The sequence below is a fragment of the Micromys minutus genome, assembly GCF_963924665.1.
Source record: "Micromys minutus genome assembly, chromosome: 7".
NCBI lineage: Eukaryota > Metazoa > Chordata > Mammalia > Rodentia > Muridae > Micromys > Micromys minutus.
The window spans coordinates 3392946-3415149 of NC_137976.1; the positions used below are offsets into that span (position 1 = coordinate 3392946).

General features: G+C 41.0%; 2 protein-coding genes across 9 annotated transcripts in view; one reads left to right on the forward strand and one right to left on the reverse strand.

The window, feature by feature from the left end:
* The window catches only part of TTC3 (tetratricopeptide repeat domain 3), a gene marked incomplete at its 5' end in the record, with an annotated part of 91797 nt that extends 76745 nt beyond the window's left edge, over window positions 1-15052 (reverse strand). For 3 of the 8 annotated variants that reach the window (XM_080919114.1, XM_080919113.1, XM_080919112.1), the window contains 3 exons: window positions 781-868; window positions 1272-1422; window positions 2132-2251. In XM_080919114.1, coding sequence (XP_080775240.1) covers window positions 781-816 — 36 coding nt within the window. Of the gene's footprint in view, window positions 1-780; window positions 869-1271; window positions 1423-1810; window positions 1854-2131; window positions 2276-14905; window positions 14981-15013 lie in introns of those variants that run through there. The other 5 variants (XM_080919119.1, XM_080919117.1, XM_080919116.1 and 2 more) reach the window with 5 other exon arrangements.
* PIGP (phosphatidylinositol glycan anchor biosynthesis class P) lies at window positions 14940-21789 on the forward strand (the record flags this gene model as incomplete). Its single annotated transcript, XM_080919120.1, is given in 7 exon segments — window positions 14940-15001; window positions 15003-15135; window positions 15721-15723; window positions 15726-15825; window positions 18161-18233; window positions 20753-20871; window positions 21460-21789. Coding segments are annotated over 7 exon segments (615 nt in total). The 3' UTR covers window positions 21585-21789.
* Between the last annotated feature and the right edge of the window lie 415 nt (window positions 21790-22204).

The following is a 22204-nucleotide window of genomic DNA, read 5'->3' on the forward strand; positions in this document are numbered from 1 at the left end:
TTTCAACTAGAACAGTACCAAACATTGAAACAAATTAAAAATCATATAAAAGATCCACAAAACAATACAAAACATCCTATCATGTCTTTCATGACAAATTCTACTCAAATACAAATTACTTGTTAATGTTGGTGGTGTACATCAAAAGATAACCCATCCCTTTAAGAATCCGTGGCAAAAGCTTTTACAAACCAGGGCTTACTTTCATTTATGATCAATTCCAGCTTCTATTCCTTAGTAAGATGCAACCCTAACTCCCACCCCCAACTCTGGCACATGGAACCTGTATACTGGCCTTGTTGTTTCAATACCGTGCATGTCTGTAAACAAAACACAAATAAAAGCACTGTCTGCTAACTGCTATAAGCTGTTAACACCATCCATTTATATTCTTTTGTGTGTTTGCTTCTCTCTCTTTTTTCTTTTTTTGAGTGTGGGAGGGACAGGAATACAGTACAGTACATGAACTGAATAATGAACCCATGGTGAGCCATACACCTACGGTGCACGCACTCACACATGCTGAGGCCAGAGAAGGACATCAGGCTGCTCTCTAACACACTCTGTCTTTGAGACAGTCTCTCACTGAATCTGGAGCCAGGGTGGCCAGAAGTCCAGTGATCCTCCTGTCTTCACTCCCTTACCAGTGTTGGGTTACAAGGCCAGGATCCAAATTCAGGCCTCCATGTCTGCACAGCAAGCACTCTTACCCACTGAGCCCTCTCTCCAGCTCCTGTTCATTCACATTCAAATGAGTGGGAACCACATTCTACCACTTACTGCAACTTTCTTTGCCAAATCCACAATGTCTTCCATCAACTCAAGATGTTGTAATTTCTTCAAACTTATCTCAGCAGCACGAGAACGGCTTAAAGACAATGTTTTTTTAAGATTAGGATCCCAAATGTAATTATTTACTGAATGTTACATTTATATGAACTTTATATTTATAGTTCTACTAAACTATGTGGAAAGTTCCTTTTTTTCTTTACTCTATTAGGTATTCAATATGCAAACCCGACACTGCTATTTTTCTCCTCCTTTCTAGAGTACTCAGCTTTAAGTTTACAATCTATTACTATTCAGGGAATTCATTAAAATGTTATAATTACTCATTTATAATCAAATCCCAAGTCTTTACTTTTTTTATCTTATTAAGCAACAATAAATAACATTTCAGAAAGAGGCACAAGCCTCCTACTGTACTTGGTATTCCTCAGTACTGTACAGCATGCTAACACAGCTCTAAACAATTATCATAAATAACTTACATGGCTTCTACACAGGGGTGCAATCTTGATATTACAGAACTGTGTTGATGTTGAAAAAGAAGTGGCCAGAAGATGTACAGCTTAATGGCATCACAGTAATCTTGCAGGATGGAGAGTGGCTTACTGCACCATATATTGCAGATGTCATATTCTTAATTAAATTAAAAGGTTTAAAATTAGCATCTTCAAATGAATCTATGCCATTAATAGAGGAAAAGTAGCAATAGGTATAAAAGGTAAAAATTGAAGGAAAAATATTCAACTATTAGATATCAAGAAAATTTAGGTACTAGCTGTAGCTTTACAAGATTAGTTTCTAGTCTGAGACAAGAGTCTCAGCATGCTAATCAAAGCTGGCCTTGAGCTTCTAATCCTTCTGCCTCAGCCTCCTTCCCAAGTGCTGGGATTAAGGCCTATATAACCAAATCAAGCTAAAATTACATTTTAAAAGATAAATTTGTTATGTTGATATGACTGGATGGATAGATTTCCCTTAATAGTCTTGCAACAAATTAGCATTAAAGTATTAATATACTCACCTAAATTTTTCTCACTTTGGGCATAATCTTTATATTGCATACCCTAAAAGAAGAAAATTATTCTGATTTTTATCTGGTAAAATGTGAAATTATGTATGATTTGTGGTTTCTGAACTCATCTTGGGCCTTATCATTGGATTCTCTGAATCTGTTCCTTTTCCTCAGGAGCCTGGTTGATCTCCAGTCAAAGTAACTACTTCTCACCACTCTGGCAACACAGCCTTTCCCTTCTGAAATTATCTCTTCAGAAGCACTTGTACTGTCCTGTCAATACACATGCCACAAAAACTGCTCTAAAGTAGAGTTAGCAAACCTACTCACCACGCCTTCATAGTAAAGCTGGGTTACTCGAACATAATCGTCAGTGGTAAAGTCAGGAGTACAGATACAGTCATCCTCATAAGGGTAATCTTCCAGTAAGATATCATCTGCCAAACTGAGACCTCCCTCAGCAAAGTCATCCATGCTGCACAGTCCTAAGGAGACAGCGACATTCTAGTCAGCAGTGGCATTATCTGAGGTGATGGAGCAGCAGCACTTCTCCCTATGGTATATTAGAACCATGTTGGGTCCTATATGCTAAGAAGTAACTCCAAGTAGATCACTAAGGTCTGCATATTCTCATCCCTAATGCACTGTTCTTTTTCCCAGGCTCTTTCCAAAGAGCTTAATCTGTTTCTTCTTTTCTTTAGGCTCACATATTCACCAGCTCTACTCTGAAGTCAAGGGATATGTTTCCCATGGGTAGAATATAAGTAAGGGCATCTGACTCTGGATGTCTTCAGAAAGTGTTTGCTGAATGCAGAAAAGACATTCTCCTACTGTGTACTTCTCTACCTGCTATATGACATACCATAAAATACACCATTTCACAGCATACAAACTGCTAAACTTTCAACCATCCTGCCTCTACTGAGCAACCACTTCCTGTTAGCCATTCACATGTTCCTAGTTCTGATGATCTCTCAGAGGGGCAAAGTTAGAGTGCTTCATGGTAACACTCCGCTCTCCACAGCCACATCCAGACCTACCTACCACCCTAATCACCCCTGCTTGCTACTCTCAACTACTACAAACACACCTCGTGCTGCTAGACTGCAAGTGAAAAAACATCTTTACTTTATCAAAAACTATTTTTAATGTCTATTTCAGTGGAGGAAGAGGAAAACTATTCTCAAGTTTTTGGCTTTTATTTTTCCCTAAATCAAGTTCAATAATAAAGTTTTCTTTGTTTTTTGTTTGTTTTGTTTTGTTTTCAGAGCAGTACACTAAGTATCACTTAGAATTCAGCATCTAATTACTTCTGGCTCTGGCCAAGTAGTCACAGTCTTGTCTTTCCATCACCAGCGACACCATTAATACCGTCTGTCCATCTCTTCAAACCTACTGTTGTTCCGTCAAGATCATCTTTAAATAGGCCACCACCAGTTCTTAGAATACACACCTATTTCTTCAATCAAACAGTATATTCAGTTTGATGGTGAAAACGTGACAAAATCACAAACTATTCACACCACCAAGTGAACACTGTAGTGCTTCACTTCTACAGGCATCTTCTCACTAATCCCACAGTAACTGTTCACAGAAGACTTGAACCCCATCTCTTCTGTACGAGTGTAGTCTGAAACCATTTCAGTAAAATAAAGTAATTTACTCAAGGTCACGATTCAAACTCAGTCCTCTAGCCTCATGATCTTCTCTCACACATGGTAACTCCCACAGCTATGTTTCCTTATCATAGCCACCTACTCAGCTCTCAACTGTCTTCACATTTAAAAACACTGGCAATCAGTCTCCTGTCTCCAAGTCCACCATCCCAGCCACGTTAAGGCCTATGCTGATGATGTCCTTCTCAACCAGCATAAGTGTCTACTGTTTTAAATCCTTCATGCTGAGCAAGTCCTCTCTGACCACACCAACAATCATTACAGCTGTCTTCTTTTCCATCACCTCCTCTTGTCAACCGAACTAAGAATTTTCTTCCTTTCCTACTGAGTCCTCTATTTTCATCCTCTCTTGGCTTCCTACAAGTTGGTTCCATTTCTACCTTTTGAGAGAAACTGCTTTTAATAAGGCATCTACAATAAAATTAATGACCATCTACAATAAAATGGCCATCTATAACATCTGAGAAGTTTGCCTGTTCTGCATGAACAACAGTTCCAGGGTATAAAAAATTTACATAATAGCTGAAAAAATTAAAAACACCACAGCAGCCAAAACATGGAAAAATATTATCCTCAGAAATAAGTGTGTGCGTATACACACACACACACACACACACTTATAAGTTCACATTTTTTCCTATAAATACAGAAAAAGACAAGATCTGTCAGATCTGTCATAACCCACAAAATAACCAGCATGGTATAAATTGCAATACAATTGGCAGACTCAAGTCCCTCTAACATGATGCTAGTCATTCAAGTATAGCCAATCTCATGACACCACACACAGCCACACTGTACTGGGATAACAATGCTGGTGCATGTTTCTAATGTTCCATTTTGCTTAACTAGAGAGGCAATACGGCAAAATGGTTCCGAGCATGAACTCTGGGGCCAGAGTGACTGAGCTGGAACCCTGATGTTCCCATTGCCTTGGTGTGTAATCCAGGGCAAATTACTTCTGTCCTTCAATTTCTTTACATACCAAAAGGGAATAACAATACTGCCTTCCTGACTAATCAGCTAGTACATGTAAAGTACTTTCAAGGTAGTAGGCATGTTAAGAAATACAATAAATGCTAGCTATTATTAGCATTGGAGATCAATTTTTAAAACCTACTGTTTTTAGATGATACCAGCTAAATAGTCTACCTTAACTGCTAAATCCAAAGGACTTTTCAGCTTACAACTTACTTGACTCTGTGGACCACTTCCTCCTTCTGAGGACTCTTCATATGGACTCCAAAGACCATCTTCTGGTTCTCCTCCTATTGGTCTGGCTGCTTTTCCTCAGTCTCCTTCATGGGTTCTTCTTGTCCATTCCCCACCACCCAATGCCAACTCTCTTTTTGTCTCACTCTTACTCTCTCTGAGTGTCCTCATCCACACACCCAAAGCTCACAGCTACACTTTCTGAACTGTCACCATTTGCACAGCTTCACCATGATTTTTGCAGTTTCCATTTATTGCATGAATTTTTACTTAATATTTCCCTTTCATGTTTACTTAGCCTAAATAATAATGTCCATGATATCACAGGTTGGTATAGAAGTTTTTCATACACAATAAGTCACTATTAAAACTTTCCAGGTATTTATCTATTTAGCATTTAAACTAGCTAGCTCAGGTGGTACTACCATAGAAAACATTGGATTCCAATTTCCCAAATCTCTCCAGGCTGGGCCTCATCTCTCAACTTCTAGAACTTCCATGTCAATTGCTACTAGATCTTAACCAAAATGTCCCACAAGCCCCCTCAGATTCAGGAAGTTCAAAAACTGTCAAAAGAAGCACAGTCCTTTCTTCTTTCTGTATACTATTTATCAATTATTGCTCTAAAAGCCAAATGGTTATCCAAACTAAAACCGTGAAGGAAACCAAAAATGTAGGTCAACACTGACTTCCCACTCTCCTTAATCATTTCCATCCAATTACCTATACCACTACTTTCCTAAAAATCAAAAAATGTGTGAATAAACCACACAGATACTCCATGTCTAATGCCAATGCCTGAGCCATGCCTTCATCTTTTCTCCTATGAACTAATGTAATACAACAAGCAGTCTCCTAAGTGGTAGCTAGCCTTTACCTCAGCATCTTCTGAAACTCAGCCTATCATCACACTGATTAAATCTACTCAACAGCCTCTTGTTGGTATCAAAATAGCACTCTCCCAACAATATACAGATAAGGCTGTTCTAATACCACTGCTTCTATCTCAGCACTACACAGCACATGGCCTAGACTCAGTCACAGCTGGCTGCTGGTCATCCCTAGCAACCTTATTCTGCGAGCACATAATGCTCACCAGCTCTGCTCAATTCAGGAAGCAATTCCTGATCATCCCAATGCATTGAGTTTACATCTGTAGTTCTGCAAGCTTAGAGCACTATGCCCAAACCACTGACAGAAGTTTTTACACTATTTGATCAGCTAGCTGTCTATCTGTTATAGCACTCTGGGTCTAGGAGATACAAAAGGTAGCAAACTCAGCATGTGTAGTTACTTAATATTTTCCTTTAGAATAACTTAACATATACCTTAATTTTAAACTTGTTTTAATATAAAATTTTAATAAAAAATTCCATTTGATGAAAACTTTTTTCTAATACAAACTAAAACTAGCATAGTTACATGTACTTACTAGATACTGAAGAACTCAGGCAATAAAGGGTAGTGGGGGATAGAGCAGTTTTAAGACCGTCTCACTATTACAGCCCTAGCCACCATGGAACTCACTATACAGACCAGACAAGGATGCCCTGTACTCACAGAGATCCACTCATCTCTGCCTCCTAAATTCTGAGATTAAAGGTATATGCCCTTGGGTCTGGCCAATTACAGATTTTTTAAAAAGTTTTTTAAATGTTTTGTTTATTCATAGAGGATAACACTTAAAGCAACCCTCTCTCTCCAAAAGCAACAAACCTAAGCTAGAAACTAAACTGACTTCTAAGAGATAGAGGCAGTGCTACCAAAAGCCATAATGGAGCAGGGTGGGAAACCCCGGGCTACCGGCCCAGGTATAACTTGAGAATAGTTCCAGTTCATCTCCAAATCTAGCCAAAACTGATACAATGCCTTCAGAAAGAAAAATACTCCCAATTTTTGACTCAAATTCTCACAAAGATTAATCAAATAGTCCATAATCAATAATCAACAAACGGGGTGTAACAACTCATCATGACAAAGACAACAAAAGAAAAGAAGTTAGAAACCCCGACCCCAAATTTCAGACACTGAGATGGCCAAATACAGAATACAGAACAGCTACAGATTTGAAAATTAGCACAGACATTACACTAAAGAATGACTGAACATGATGGAAAGGGAACCACATAGACCTTTTAAGAACAGCCAGAAATGACATGCTTGTCATTTCAGCAACTCAGGAGAGGTGGAAAAATGTACAAATGCAAGGTTAATGTGAGCAACAGAGCAAGACCTTGTCTCAACAACTACAAATACAGAGAGATATGTCATTGATAGGTAGGTAGATAGGTATTAAAAGTAAAAAGTGCAAATTGAAAAGACTAGCACAGTTAAAGAGAAAACTGGCTAACTAGATGATAAACTCATCAAAACTATCTAGCACGAAGGCCTGAGAAATTTGAAAGATGAAAAGTAACCCAGAAAGACATGAACACACATGTCCAATTAAAACTCCATAGAAACAGATAAAAACCATGTTATTTAAATAACACAGGGCCTTACAATCTTCTGAAGAAAGACCTGTATCAAAATTTTATATTAGAAAAGCAGGAGCTAGGGCTGGAGAGATGGCTCGGTGGTTAAGAGCACTGACTGTTCTTCCACAGGTCCTGAGTTCAAATCCCAATAGCAATCACATGGTGGCTCACAACCATCTGTAATGAGATCTGATGCCCTCTTCTGATGTGTCTGAAAACAGTTACAGTGTACTTATATATAATAAATAAATCTTAAAAAAAAAAAAAAAAGTAGGAGCTAGAAAGACAGCTTAGCAGTTAAAAGAGCACTTGGCTTTCCAGAGGACCTGTGTTCAATTCCCAGCATCCACATCAGCTGAATGAAGCGCAGCTGCGGAGGGTCTAATGCCCTGTTCCAGCCTCCAGAGGTACCTGTATTCATGTGGTATATATTCACACAAACAAATACATGTAAAAAATACCTTTTAAATAAATATTTTTTTAAAATAGTGGTGGCTAATTCTGGTTATAAACTTGACTATATCTGGATTAATTTAAACTGAAGCATCTAAGCATACTTGTGAGGGATTTTATGACTGAATCGACTGAGGTGGGAAGAGCATCCCTAAATCTGGGCCACCTCAAATCTAATGGCAGCCCAGGACATGGTACACGGAAGCCTGTGCTTTTGCCTGCTTGCCCTCATTCTAGCTGGTACTAGAACCTACACCCTTGGGATTCCAATGTAGACTGAAGACCAGCAGATTTCTAGAAATACTTCAGAACTCCTACAAAGGGGGGGGGGGGGGGCAGAGACAGAGACAGAGAGAGACAGACAGCAACAGCTCAAGATCGAGCTAACACACCCAGCACTGAGTGTGGACTGAATAACTATGCTCTTGGCCTTTCAACTGGGAGACAGTTACCTAGTGGCTACCTGGACCATAGCCTGTAACCCAGTCTAACAAAACTTAAGAGTAAAATGAGACACTCCCAAAGACAGACAATCAAATGTAGCTAAAGTAAAACAATATTTTCTTCAAATAATAAATAAATAAAAACTGGTACAAGACTGCATCTATATTATACTAACAGAAAAGAAATTTTAAGAGCCTTCAACTATATCAAAATGACTTCTCAAATTCAAGGGTAAAAGAAAAATGGTTTTAGAAAAAAAAAGCTAGTTAACCATCAATCAAGATATTTGAATTAAACAGGAATTTCTAAACTTAACAATTAAAAGACATATTGTCTGATGGGCCAAAAAAGAACATTCAAAAATGTTATCTGTAAGAAATGTCTAAATTGTAAAGAACCTAAAACAGCCAAAGTTTAAAACAAACAAATAAATAAATATTCTGGGTAATTTCTACCAAACGAGACTTAGTTTAGGATGGACAAAAATAGGGCTCAGGTCCAATTCACTAAGAAATCAATGTTAAGGGCTAGAGAGATGGCTCAGTGGTTAAGAGCACTGACTGCTCTTCCAAAGATCCTGAGTTCAATTCCCAGCAACCACATGGTGGCTCACAACCATCTGTAGTAGGGTCAGATGCCCTGATGTCCTCTTCTGGTGTGTCTGAAGACAGCTACAGTGTACTTATATATAATAAATACGTAAATCTTAAAAAAAAAAATCAATGTTAAGCTTGCATGCATCTAGTAAAGAAGTCCCAGCATACACAGAGAAACAGCTGGCCTATTAACAAGTCCTGAGTTACCAGTACTCTTAGACTCCTACCTGCTACCCACTGATCCTCAGCCACCCAAGAATCAGCTTGGTCAAATGAGCAGGCCAAGATCACCCTGCTCACTTGACTCTAGTCTGGCCCACTGAAGACACATGAAAGGTCTTTGGGTAAGTAGGATAAAAAAGAAAAAAAATAAAGACTGAACAATACAATTTCTATTCTTTATCTAATAGATATGTAGCAATTACTCAATACACAGACTTCATACATACATATAAAGCGTTAAAATTATTCATCATAAGCAACTATTAAATTTTATATGAACAATGCCATAAAACATGGATAAATTGTTTTCATAGGGGCAAAATGAAATGCAGATCACATTCTGACAACATGGTTAAGAAATCAAAACAATGAAATAAAAAGATCTGTGTATTTAACAATGGAATAAAAGGCAAAGATAAAATTATTCCTATGCCAATATTAATAAAACAGATAAACTTCTGACAGAACTAAACAAGAAAAAAATAGCCAGTTATGGTGACACAGGCCAGGATAAAGAATGAGTCCAGTGTCTCAAACAAAAGACAGGGATGGTATAATATTTGAAACAAGAAGAGAAAATTAAAATGGCATGAATTTGATACTAATAAATTTAAATTTTTGATGAACAAATTTCTGAAACTACCAAAAGAGAACTGAAAGAAATAGTAAACAGAACAATTCTATTTCAGTACAACTGCTGCCAAATGTGCATTTACAGAAAGACTATATATCCAAGTCATTTTGTATGTAAGATCCACCAAGATCTTAATTAACTCTAATCCAAACTAATTTGGTAGATTAACTCACTTGGTAGATTATTGTAACCTTAACACCAAAATCAATCAGTCAAAACAGAAAAATGAGAAGCCTCATGGGGGTAGGTTTGGGAGGAGACACCTTTGCTCACAAAACAGGCAAGTGGATCTCTATGAGTTTGATGTCAGCCTAACCTATATATCAAGAATTCCAGGCTAGAGAGTAAGACCCTCTGTCAAAAATAGAAAGGTGGGAAGGTCTGTTTTATAACCAGGTACAAAATCCTAGATAAGACAAGATCAAGCCAGGTGGTGGTGACACGTGCCTTTTAACCCCATCACTTGGGAGGTAGAGGCAAACAGATTTCTGTGAGTTCAAGGCCAGCCTGGTCTACCAAGCTAGTTCTAGGACAGCCAAGTGATACAAACAAACACACACACATGCTGTCTAAAACAAGCCAAACCAAACAAACAATTACCAAACAGCAGTATCATTAAAAAAGATAACCTATTTGGATCTATCTCCAGAAAAACAAAGTAAAATAAAAATGTAATTAAAATCTGTAATTTGAAGGGCCAGAGAGAAAGATCAGCAGTGAAACATTCTGGCTGCTTTTCTGAGGACCTGGGCTCAATTCCCAGACCCACATGGTGGTTCACAACTGCCTATAACTCCAACGCCCTCTTCTGGCCTTTGGGGGCACCAGGCAGAGAAGTGGTACATTATATGTAAGTAATACAATCACATATAAAATATATTTTAGATGTAATTTGTAATTAATTTCATTTGATGGACTGGAGAAAAAAACAGAATCTCAGAAGATGCAGAAAAACGTGACAAAATGGGAAGGCCTCTCCTAACATGATAAGTAATCTACAAAACCTCCCACAAATGCTACTGTTAACAGTTAATCTGTTTCTTTACAATTGGAAATGAGTATGTGCACTACTGTAATCACTTCTAACAAACAACAAAACCACTTCAACTAAACACACATTTAATAATATGCCAGAACATGAAAACACGCACAATAAATTGAGAAGGAAAAAAACCTAAATCACTGCAAATGACAAAAAAAAAAAAAAAAAGAGTTCCAAAATAAGAAAAATACAAAGCAGAAAAAGTACTATTTATAACAGCAACCCATTTCAATTCTCCACAAAACTGATTGCACTGATTTCACTTAAGTCCCAAAGGGTTTTTCAAGACTCATTCTTAAAGGTCAAAGGTCCAGGAATGAGAAAGACTCCAAATACAGAAGGGCTAAAAATGCACGTCAATGGTACAGTAACTGATTAGCACACACATGGTCCTGGGTTGAATCACAGCACCATTTAACAAATGCTGTGCTTCACAATATGACCCTATCTGTGTCCAAAAAACAAAACACACCAGATTTCAGGCAAAGCTACAGTGGTGATAACTAAGAGTGGGTACCAATACAGATAAAGATGAGGTGACAAAAAGACAAGCCAGAAACAGATGAATACACAGAAACACTCAGCTGGCAAGTAAGATGCTGCACTCTGGTAAACAGGTGAATTCAATACAGAACAGAGACTGTGAGACAAGGGACAAGATGAATATGAGTCACTCATTCACTTCATACACTGATTACAGGTGGATTATGAACGTAAGTGAGAAACATGTCGTTTGAAATGTCTAAAAAGAAACAGTGAACGTCTTAGTAAGGCCAGAGCAGGGACGTTTCCATTAATATAATAATTAGATTATATTAAAATTAAGAATTGGGTTGTATAATGTAGTTTTGTGGTGGAAAACTTGTGTCACATGCTCTGGGTTTTTTCAATGCACATTGACTAAAAAGTACTACTGGGTTGTCGGCTTTAACAAGACATATTCTTTAAAAATAGGTATATAAACAAGGCCATGTTTTCCACAGAAGGGAAACACCTGATGCATAAATATATAAAGATTCTCAATCTCCTTAATAAATACAAATTTAAACCACAAAGATGCACCATGTCATAACACTGGCAAATACAAAGAAATCTAAGATAACAAGTGTTGAACAGGTTGCAAGCTGCCTGTAACTCTCATATACTGCTGATCAAGGTATGTAAATTAACAAAACTATTATCTAAGACACAAGTTGGTACAACCACTTCAAAACCAACTTGAAATCATATCATAAAGTTGAATATTCAAACCCCTAAAAGCCAGCAGTTTCACTCCTAGCTCATGATGCTGGGTACTCAAACCTGTTAACAAAGCACTAAAAATAACTATATACTTTCCACAAGCTACAAATAATGTCTTAGAGTTCAGCATTGCAAAGGATACATTTCTAGAGTACCAAAAAGACATTTTAAAGTAAAACTATGATTCTTCCAAATGTATAACTAGGTCAGCAGGATAGCTCAGTGGGTGGGGACTTGCCACCAAGCCTGACAACCGAAGCCTAATCCCCATCCACATGTATCCTCCGGGCTCCCTACATGTGCCATGGCACATGTACCACACAAGTAAAAAGGTGTCAAACCACTGTAGGTACAGTTTTAGCACACAAGTGAGTTGAATAAAAGTAATTACAAACACTAATAATTAACAGAAAAACAAATGATACCATTTCCTAGATAAGTGGGCAGAGGAAGTGCTGGAATTAAGAGGCCTTTCCAGCATTTTAAACTAGTCTTTTGCTTTCCTACTTTTGCAGCTACACCATAGTTCTTCCAAGTGGGTGTGCTGGTTACGTTTCTTATGAGAAAATAGAACAGTCAAAATGCCCACCAACAGAAACACAAGTAAACTGCATTATATTCACCCATCGTTACACAGCAGTAAAGAACTAATGGCTTACATCTCTTCAGAGTATTAGTTACTTAGAAACACAGCATTTAGTGAAAGCAAGTTTGAAAAGACTATACCCAGAATAATGTGTTTTACTCAAACATAGAAGCCATAAACACAGTTCAATGTAAAATGATACATAAAAATCTGATAAAAATGTTTCAAATACAAGAATAACATGAATTCAGGATAATCACCTCTGAAATTGAACGTATTCAACACTGGTTAGCTTGATTCTTGGTTCCACTGGTAGACTTGTAAGTGTTCATTTGTTTTACTTCACAGTTTGTAAATATAATATGTTACATGTATTCTGAATATATCAAATACTACATCAAGAAAGAATTTAAAGAAAAACATCATATCTTTAAAATGCTTTTAATTCAGTTCACTTGCTATGTGAGAGGTACATATAACATACTATGAAACCTTTTCTTTACATTAACCAAAGCAACATTAGATAACATAACAACTGCTCATTGCAATTAATGTTATGAGGACCAAATTCAATAAAGACGAACCAATCAGCTGTGAAAGATTAACCCATTTGCTATCACATGGCTAGACAAGAGCCAGTCTGTAAGCAAATTTAGCAGAAAGCTGAAGTCATAAAGAAGACGGTCAGTAAAGTGAGGAAAAAAACAGTTTGTTAGCAAGCATGTGAGAAAATGGGTGTGACTTCATACCAGTGACCGTTAAAACTGGCTAAGAGGAAGATGTACATATCCTACTACCCAGCAAAATTATAATTAAGGGTACTTTCTAGAGAAACTCCAAAATTATGCACAGCAAACAGGTACAGAGGTATTTATTGCAGGACTGTTTTAAAGAGTAAAGACTGTAAACAATTCCAAAGTCCATCAAAAGGAATATAAGTATAAATTACGGTATATTCATACAATGCAGTGCTACACCAACAATTATAATAATTCAAAAAAGTACAATTATTCAATTTATTCATATATAAATCTCAAAATGTGATGCTGAGTGAAAAAGCAAGTTGCAAAAAGACACAAGTTTATATCACTTTAGTTAAAAACCAATACTATGTATTCTTATATAGTCATCATTACCAAATTATAAATTATGCACAGAAATGACACACACAAACCTGAACACAGTGGCTATCTCTAGGTAAGGAGGGGGTCAAACTCAGCATCTCCAAAATTTCTTAAGCTTTTTGTTTGTTTTGGAGAATCTGAAGTAAATTTGGCAAAAATAAATAAATAATAAAATGGCCTGGTTTGGTTAGATCTACCTGCGTTTAATCTCTAAGTATTCCAGAAATTAAAAGAGAAAAAAGGAAAATTAGGCAACAATAGGGAAACTGAGCAGGAGAAAGAGAATCCGCAGCCCTTGAGCGCAAAGACCAAACCCTTGACAAGCACAGTAGTGACAACTGAATCCCTAGGGGGAGTTTTTTTTACCTTATAACAAATCCGTTTCCTTAAAATAAAATACAAAATCCTTGAAACAAGTGTTCTGACTCAAGCTGTAGTTGTGAGAAAACCGCCCCGGAGAGAGCAGTAAAACCTGTATGATTTCAACCCTGTTTCCCTGAACCCTCATCCCTAGCCAGAATTCAGAGCTTTACATGGCTGCTATAAAACACCCTGCAATAACCAGTGTTAGCCATCGCCTGGTGAGAGGCATAATAAGCACGTACGGTGGAAAGAATTTGTAAACTGAAAGACATCTGGAACTAAAAGCTTCTGAAAAACAGCACACCCTCGGCTTTATTTTGGTCCTTTGTCCCCCTAATCTGCCCCCTCCCCACTATGGGATGGCCGCACAGGCCTTAGTGACATCGCCAGCACTGAGGAGCAGCAGCCCCTGCACAGGCGTAGAAAAAGGCTGCGGGGGGGGGGGCGCACATCGGCGTCTCTCCCCCGTCCTCCCAACAACGGGGGTGGGGGGGAGACGCGTGTAATCACACAGACCAGGGGGCGCGCGCGCGCGCACGAGGCCCTGCAAGCCCAACCCCGCGCATGCCGCAGGCCCGGGCGCAGTGCACCTTTGGGGACCAGCGAGGACGCGCGCTCGACCACGCCACTGCAGATTGCCGCAGCGGCGGGAGCGCGCGCTGAGGAGGCGCGCACACCACATGGAAGGCAAGTGACAAAGGTGATGGGAGGGAACCATCCTCAGAGATGAGGACGCCCACGCCGTCGCAACGAAAGGCGAGCATCCCAGGGAAGGGCGAGCATAGGAACAAAGCGGGCAAGTCGCAGACCCAAAGGCGCGTCCCCGAGCGCTCCGGACGCGACCACCGACACCCGGCTGGGGTTGTCACCCGCGCGACAGTCGAAGCGCACACAAAAGCCCCCTCCTACCGTTACGCACGCCCCTGAGAGCACCGGACAAAGGGAACACACCCACTCGGGCAAGGGCGGCCACACCCCCCTCAGCGCGCGGGCGCCTGGCGAGACGCGCGGCGACGCGCACACCCACACTCACCACACACCCACGGAGGGAGGTGTGGAGCGCCCCGATGCCCGGGCATCTCGGCTGCGGCGAGACGCGCAGACGCTTCCGGGAGCCCCGCCGCGCGCAGTCTGCACTCACCCGGGCCCGCAGCCCGCGAGCCTCGGACGCGGGCTGCCGACGCCTCCGGCCCTCCACGTCAACCAGACTCGCAGAGCGAGCGCTCAGCCGCTCCGGAGGCGGGCGGGTCACGTGGCTTGGAGGTGCGCATGCGCAGTCGCCGCGCCGCCCCCCTCAGCTCGGCGGGGTGGGAGGTGAGCCCGCGCTGGCCCCCCGCGCTGCGGTCCTAGTGCGCCTGCGCCGAGCGGCGGGGACGCCCGCCAGCCCCTGCTTTGCCTCAGGTTTTTTATTTTTTTCTTTCTTTCTTTCCGCCCCCACTGCGGGTGTCTGGGCCGCGCCTGCGCAATGGACTGAGTGCGAGGGGCTGAGGGGTGGGGACGGGTGGGCGTTGGTGCTCGAAGGGCTCAAGGTCCAGGGCTTTCCGTTTGCTTTGACCCTCACGTAGGAGGCTCTTCGAGAGAGGGCAGGACTCGGGACCTTGGTTGGGCCCGAGCCCCATCCCGGCCTCAGAGAGTCCGAGGTGCGCATTTTCCCTGCAGCGCGCGCTCCCGCCGCCCCACAGCCGCAGGGGCGCGCGCGCGCACGCGAAGGGGCCCTTGTTTGGGGGCGGGCGCGCTCGAGCATCCGCAGTGACTGTGTCCGCAGCGAGTGATGAGATTATGTAACAGACCAGTGGTGAAGGGGGTGCGGGGGCGATGTCTGACGATGATTGTGTTCCTTTTCCATAGATTGTCTAAAGGACACAGGGAAGATGGTGGAAAATTCACCGTCGCCATTGCCAGAAAGAGCGATTTATGGCTTTGTTCTTTTCCTAAGCTCTCAGTTTGGCTTCAGTAAGTACTGGAATGATGGATGACCAGGGCCTTTAATGGTATTCGAGGACCAGGAAATAATGCATTTGTCCTTAGAATGTACACACACGAACTGTTGATTCTTTCTACCTCTGTATTTTAAGGAGTCCTGAAGGGTCCCGAGTGTTTGCTCAGTTTATATATCCAGTACTAGATTAAATCCCCAATATTTAGTTAGCACTAGGCTTGATGCTAATGTGAATAAAACCTGGTCCCAACCCTTGGGGTCATGCTCCTGTGGAGAAGCATAGTAAACCCACAGTTCTGAGAGATGAGTGCCCTGGGAGAGCCTTGAAAGGCTTAGAAATTAGGGTTAGCTTCCTCCAGGCCACTCCCTGGCAATTATATCAGGAAAGACCTTGGGAAGAGTCCTGAATGAAGGCCTGTGAAGGTTTGGAAGTGAGGCGTTTGTAGCTCCAGGGTAGCATGCTGGAGCTGAAGAGTGAAGATAATGGGCCAGAGAAGACAGGTGTAAGAATGTACCCTTAATTGATCCCCATGATGTTCCGTTTTGTAGATGAGGCCACTGAGAAAAACAAAAAAAACAACCTAATATGACCAACTAACTCCAACAAGCAAGAGCAAAGTCCCTCCTCAAAAAGTTTGGAAGGTATGAGACAATCAAGTGGTAGAAAATTTAATGCCCACAGTCCAACCTTCTGGTACTTGATGGAAATCAGAATGCCTATGTAGAAGTGCTCTTCTCAATTCTTAAGTGGAAAGTACTAGCTTAGACGTAGCTGCTGTCTCTTTCATGGAATCATTGTTTTTGCTTTTCATGAATTGAACCTGTGAAGTGAGCACTGCCTTGCTTCCTCAGTTTAAAGATGGGAATGCTGGATTTAAGTAATTTGATCAAAGCCAAGAAACAACAGGCTGGAATTAGAACAGGTGTACTGCAGGCTTAGCTGTACTGAAGTCCTTCTCTGACTCTTGAATTAACTGGAAATTTATGCAAGAAACTGCTTAATAGGTATTAGCTGTCACTTATTCCCGTAAATTCCTGTGCAAAGAGGATCTTAAGGATTAGGAACTATACAAGCATGTTAGATACAACCAAAAACTAATTGAAGAATTTATTGAGCACCTACTATATACCAGGCAGTGTTACAGGCCAGGGAGAGGCAAAACAGCCACACCTTGTCTGCTTTCATTTAGCTTTCTACAGAGTTGGAGAAGAAATATAAACAAAACACATCCACAAAGCAGAACTGTGGGGAAGGAGGTGGAGGAGCAGGAGGAGCCCTCCTCATGTGCTGTGTGCTGTTTTTTAGTGCTACCACTTACACATAGTAGAGAAAAGATCTATTTAACCATCTTTGTTCAGCACCAGAAGCATACAGAAAGCACAAACCATCTCTTTGGGGCTTCACTGTATTTCAGTCTTGACATACAAAGCTCTGTAACACTTCATTCCTAAGAAAACAAACCCATTGCCGCTGATGTAGCTTGAAACCTGTCATCACCACCTCAACCACTTGTACAAATGAGTCCTTTCTCATGCATAAATACACGTGTGTCTCAGGACTGTTTGAGGATTAAACGAGTTACTGCGTGTAGAGAAGTTCAGAGCTTATCTGTTGTTACTACATGGAGACAGCAGAAAAGGAGCCCACAAAGACTGGGTGTTGATGAAAAGAAGATTGTATGTAGACAGTCAGAACCAGAGAGGACACGTTCCCCTTTAACCAGCTAAATGCAATTACATCTTCACTGTGGAGAAACACTGAGCACATGGAATGCAGAAGCAATTTGTTAGATGCTTTAAAAATAAGTTGCTAAGAAATAATATGCCCACAGATTTTTTTATTAATCATTTTACTTGTTTACATTGAAATGGTGTCCCCCCTCCTGGTTACCCTTCTACAGTCCCCCATCCCATCCCCCCTCTTCACCCTCCTCTTTGCCTCTAAGAGGTGCTCCTCCACCCACCAACCCACTCCCGCCTCAGCACTCTAGCCTACCCCTTTGCTGGAGCATCAAACCTCCACAGGACCAAGGGCCTCTCCTCCCACTGATGCCAGACAAGGCCTGGACCCATGGGTCCCTCCATGTGTATTCTTTGGTTGGTGGTTTAGTCGCTGGGAGCTCTGGGTAGTATCCGTAGACTTTAAAGTACAATGTGAAAGCTAAGACACTAAGAACTTTTAATAGGGGAACTATGGGAGGTGTTACAGGGTGAATAGGAACCACATATCCTGAGTTCTGAGAGTGAAGCATGCCTTTGACGAGCGTTTCTGTTGTGTATGAGTCTGACAGACTGGATCATGCCTCACTGACATGTCTTCTCTCTTCCCTTACCCTCTTTACCCTGCAGTACTTTATCTTGTGTGGGCTTTCGTTCCTGAATCTTGGTTAAACTCCATAGGCTTAACTTACTGGCCTCAAAAGTAAGTTTAATATTTCTTCAATGGGGGTAAAACTGATGACTGTTTTTGACAGGTAATACTTTCCTCTAAAACCCAAGCCTCAAGCCATTATTGCTTTAAAATCTATGAGTGTCTGTGTTGAAATTTAACGTTGCTCTTATTTTTGTGCTGGGGGGTGGGAGAGTAGTGGGGTGTTCACATGTATAGCCATATTGTATGCATGTGGACATATTTGCACATGCATGTAGTTGATGTCAGGAGTCTTTCTTGATACTCTCCACCTTATTCCTGGGGGTAAGTTCTTGAAGTTGAACCCAGAGTTCTATAGTACGGCTAGTCTGACGAGCCAGCTCCCTCCAGAATTCCCTTTGCTAGACTTACAGCATGTAAGGAAAAGATGACAGAGCACCAATGAAAGGAAAAGTCACTGAAAGGAAAAGTCACAGGGCACCAATGTTGTGAAAAGATGGCATCCGAGTCACGAGTCACGGCACCAATGTTAGGGGAAGGATGAAGAGAGTGGGGGGCATATGGCCCATGAAGGCCTGAGGGAAAGGGAGATGCCTCTGAGGGGCCCATGTTGGGAATCCCTTCCCTGAGGGACCAGCCACACAACAGTATAGTACAGAATAGAGTTTATTCAGATCATGGGAGAGTTAAGAGAGGCAGAAAGAGTAGAGGAGTAGAGGAGTAGAGGCCATGAGCACGTGGGAGAGAGGGGGGAAGGGAAAGGGAAGTGGAGGGGTAGGGGTGAGAGAGCAAGGCTGCAAGAGCTCAAGGGCAAGAGAGAGAGGAGGGGTCAATCAGCTCCTTTTATAGTATCAGGTCACTGGGGGGGGAGCATACCTGGCTACTGCTGGGTAATTGAGGGGTGGGGTATACCTGGCTGTTGCTAGGTAACTGAGGGGTGGGGTTTACAGGATCCCAACACAGCAGGTCTGCCACAAAAGCCCAGCACATACCTGGGTCTGAGAATCCAGAGTCGGGTCCTCACACTTGAGTGGCAAGTGCTTTAACCATTGAGCTATACCTCAACAGCAGTTGAAAGATCTAAAGGTTATTAATATATCACCAATTGAAGGTGGTGGGGCAAACGTTTATTTCCATCTCCTAAAGTCATACTGTTCTGTTGCTGAACAATCTTTTAAAGGGATAAGCATGAGCATAAAAAAATAGGACAGCAGATAAGATGTTAACAACATCTTAGGACATTCTGTGTGGTTAAGGGGACTCATACCTTGGAAGCAGCAGCATCTCTTGGTAATGATAATTTTGCGTTGGACAGGGAATGTGTTTAAAATGCAGTAGACCTGCTGACTCCCCTTCCATATCTTAAACCTAGAAATTGACCTTACCCTCTTCTTCAGAAAATAGTTTCATCCTGTGGAAAGTGTTGGGCAGAGTTTGTATTCTGGAAGTTACAAGGGTTAACTGTAAAAATGAAGCACAGGAAATGATACTAAACATCTGCACAGCTGAATAAGGCTCCCTTCCCTAGCACCTTCCTTCACCAGGCTTTGCCCTCTCCCAGAGAAAGGTGGGAGGTACCTTCCTGAGGAAGCTGACCAGGGTAAAAGGCAGGACCTATAATTGACCTCTCTGCCATCTCTGCCCTTTTACATATCTTACATCTGGTCACCTTATCACTTGGATCTTAAATATAAATCTGCTATCAGAAAGACCAGGCACTAAAAGAAAAGTCTGTTCTTGAATACAAAAGAAGATACTTAAATGGGGAAGTTTAATCATCTGAGATGAGAAGGAATCCTGAATGGTATGCTGTCCCAGGGAATATTTTCTTTAACTGTCATTGAACAGTTATAAGCATGGTAATTGAAGTGTTATCTAGAACGTTGAGTGTTGAAACAGTGAAACAGAAAGCAGAGGTGGAAAACAGAAGAATGTATAATGGTACAAAAATCTATTAGAAGTTCTGCAAGGGAAAATGGTAGGGAAGAAATGATTTAACAAAACCTGGCAAGATAGAGCACTTAGTGAGCTTAACTGTGTTGAGAGGAAAGCTGAGAGGCATGTAAGAATTTGATTCTGGAGTATTGATAGATACTGGGAAAAACAGTAGACAGAAATGTATAATTTCAGAAAAAAACATAATACCCTAAGGTTCTCAGTTGCAAATATTGCTGACATAATCAATTACTTTAACTGCTGACTTAATAAAAGTGCAGCATATGCAGAAAGTATGAGGAAGAAGTAAATACCTCATTTTTATATTAGAACATCTCAAGAAAATATCTGAGGCAGATGGAAATCAAGAAATAATGTTGGCATGTTATATGGAAGTGAGGTATAAATACCAGAAGAAACAGCTCAGATATTTAAAGGGCTTGTTTGTGCAGAATAAAACTCTAGGATTGGAATGGCTTGGCTGAGACAGGTGTCTGCAGCTGTTCATTGACCCCTTGTAGGGATATCCATTACATGCATCTGCTATTTTAATAATAATCTAGATTCATAATCTGTGCTTCTGGAATTATGAGTCCTTGACAAGTTTGTTAGCATGCATGAACTCTCTTGTGCAGATACTGGGCGGTTGCATTGCCTGTCTACCTCCTTATCTCCGTTGTGATTGGTTATGTGCTCTTATTTGGAATCAACATGATGAGTACCTCTCCACTTGACTCCATTCATACGATCACAGGTAAGGTTATATGTATAAATTATGAGGCATAGAGGAAGGAAAGTCTAGTACTTTTATTAGAAAAGCAATCAAGAATAGGCCTCAGAAACACATTGGGAGAAAACATCTGTTACGTTAAACATGGCACGATGATTAATCTCCATCAGCAGCTCGAAGGGATTTAGACTCACCATGGAAACATACTGAGCATTCTATGAGGCCTCTCGGGATTTGGTTATGGAGATGGGAAGATACCTTAAATATGGAATGGGTTCTAGGTCTGAATAAAAAGGAGCTGAAATAAGCTGAATATAAGCATTTATCCCTGTCTGCCTCCTGGTGGTCAGTCAGATGGTGGACCCATGTGATCCACCACCTCCTGCTCCTACTGACATCGCTTCCCCTCCTTGGTGAACTATCTCCATATAACTAAGCCTTAAGTTGCATTTGTTAGGGACTTTGTTACAGCATGAGATAGTTAATAATAGCTTGTGGTGTTTGCCATTGTCTGAATATCAGCCTGCTAAGCAGTGCCATAGGTCTCAACCAACCATGGAAATTACAGGAAGAATTGCTTAAGTCAGCAGAGCTTTTCTTCTTTTCTTGCAGATAACTATGCTAAAAACCAACAGAGAAAAAACTACCAAGAGGACGCCATCCCAGCATTAAGAGATGTTCCCATTAGTGAAGTAAACAAAATGTTCTTCCTAGAAGCCAAAGAACTCAACACCTAAAACTGAGCTGTGTATAAACATCCTAAAACCAAACATTTACAGTTGTGGGCTGAATAATTTTGAGCATATTATATTGACTGTCCTTTTAATACCCAATACTGACATGTAAAAACATGAAAATCGATTCCTTGGATCGAGTTCAAATGATACTGTAAATATTTTCAACTGAGTTTTTAATTGACAATAAATAAAATACCACCTTATACTATAATCAACCTTGAGTAGATGTATATGTGCACATATGAATGTGTTCGTGTGTATGTGAATGCACACATGCACGGTGTACACAGAGGTTAGAGGACAACTTAAGTTGTATCTTTTCAGGCACTCTTTGTTTGAGACAGGGTTTCTCATTGGTCTCCCTTCACCACTTAGGCCAGGCTAGCTGGCCTCCAGGGCTCTAGCTGTCTGCCTCCTATCCTATTGCTACTTTGTGTGAGCGCCAGAGATCTGAACATAGGTCCTCAGGCTTCTACGGTATGTACTTTACCCACTAAACCGTCTCCTCAGCCTAACATAAAGCAACCAAGAACAGATGTCTCCCAAGTCTAACACGCAGCCAGAGTTGAAAATGACCATCTTGTCTGCTTGTCCTTAGCTGAGCTGACGATTCAGCAAAA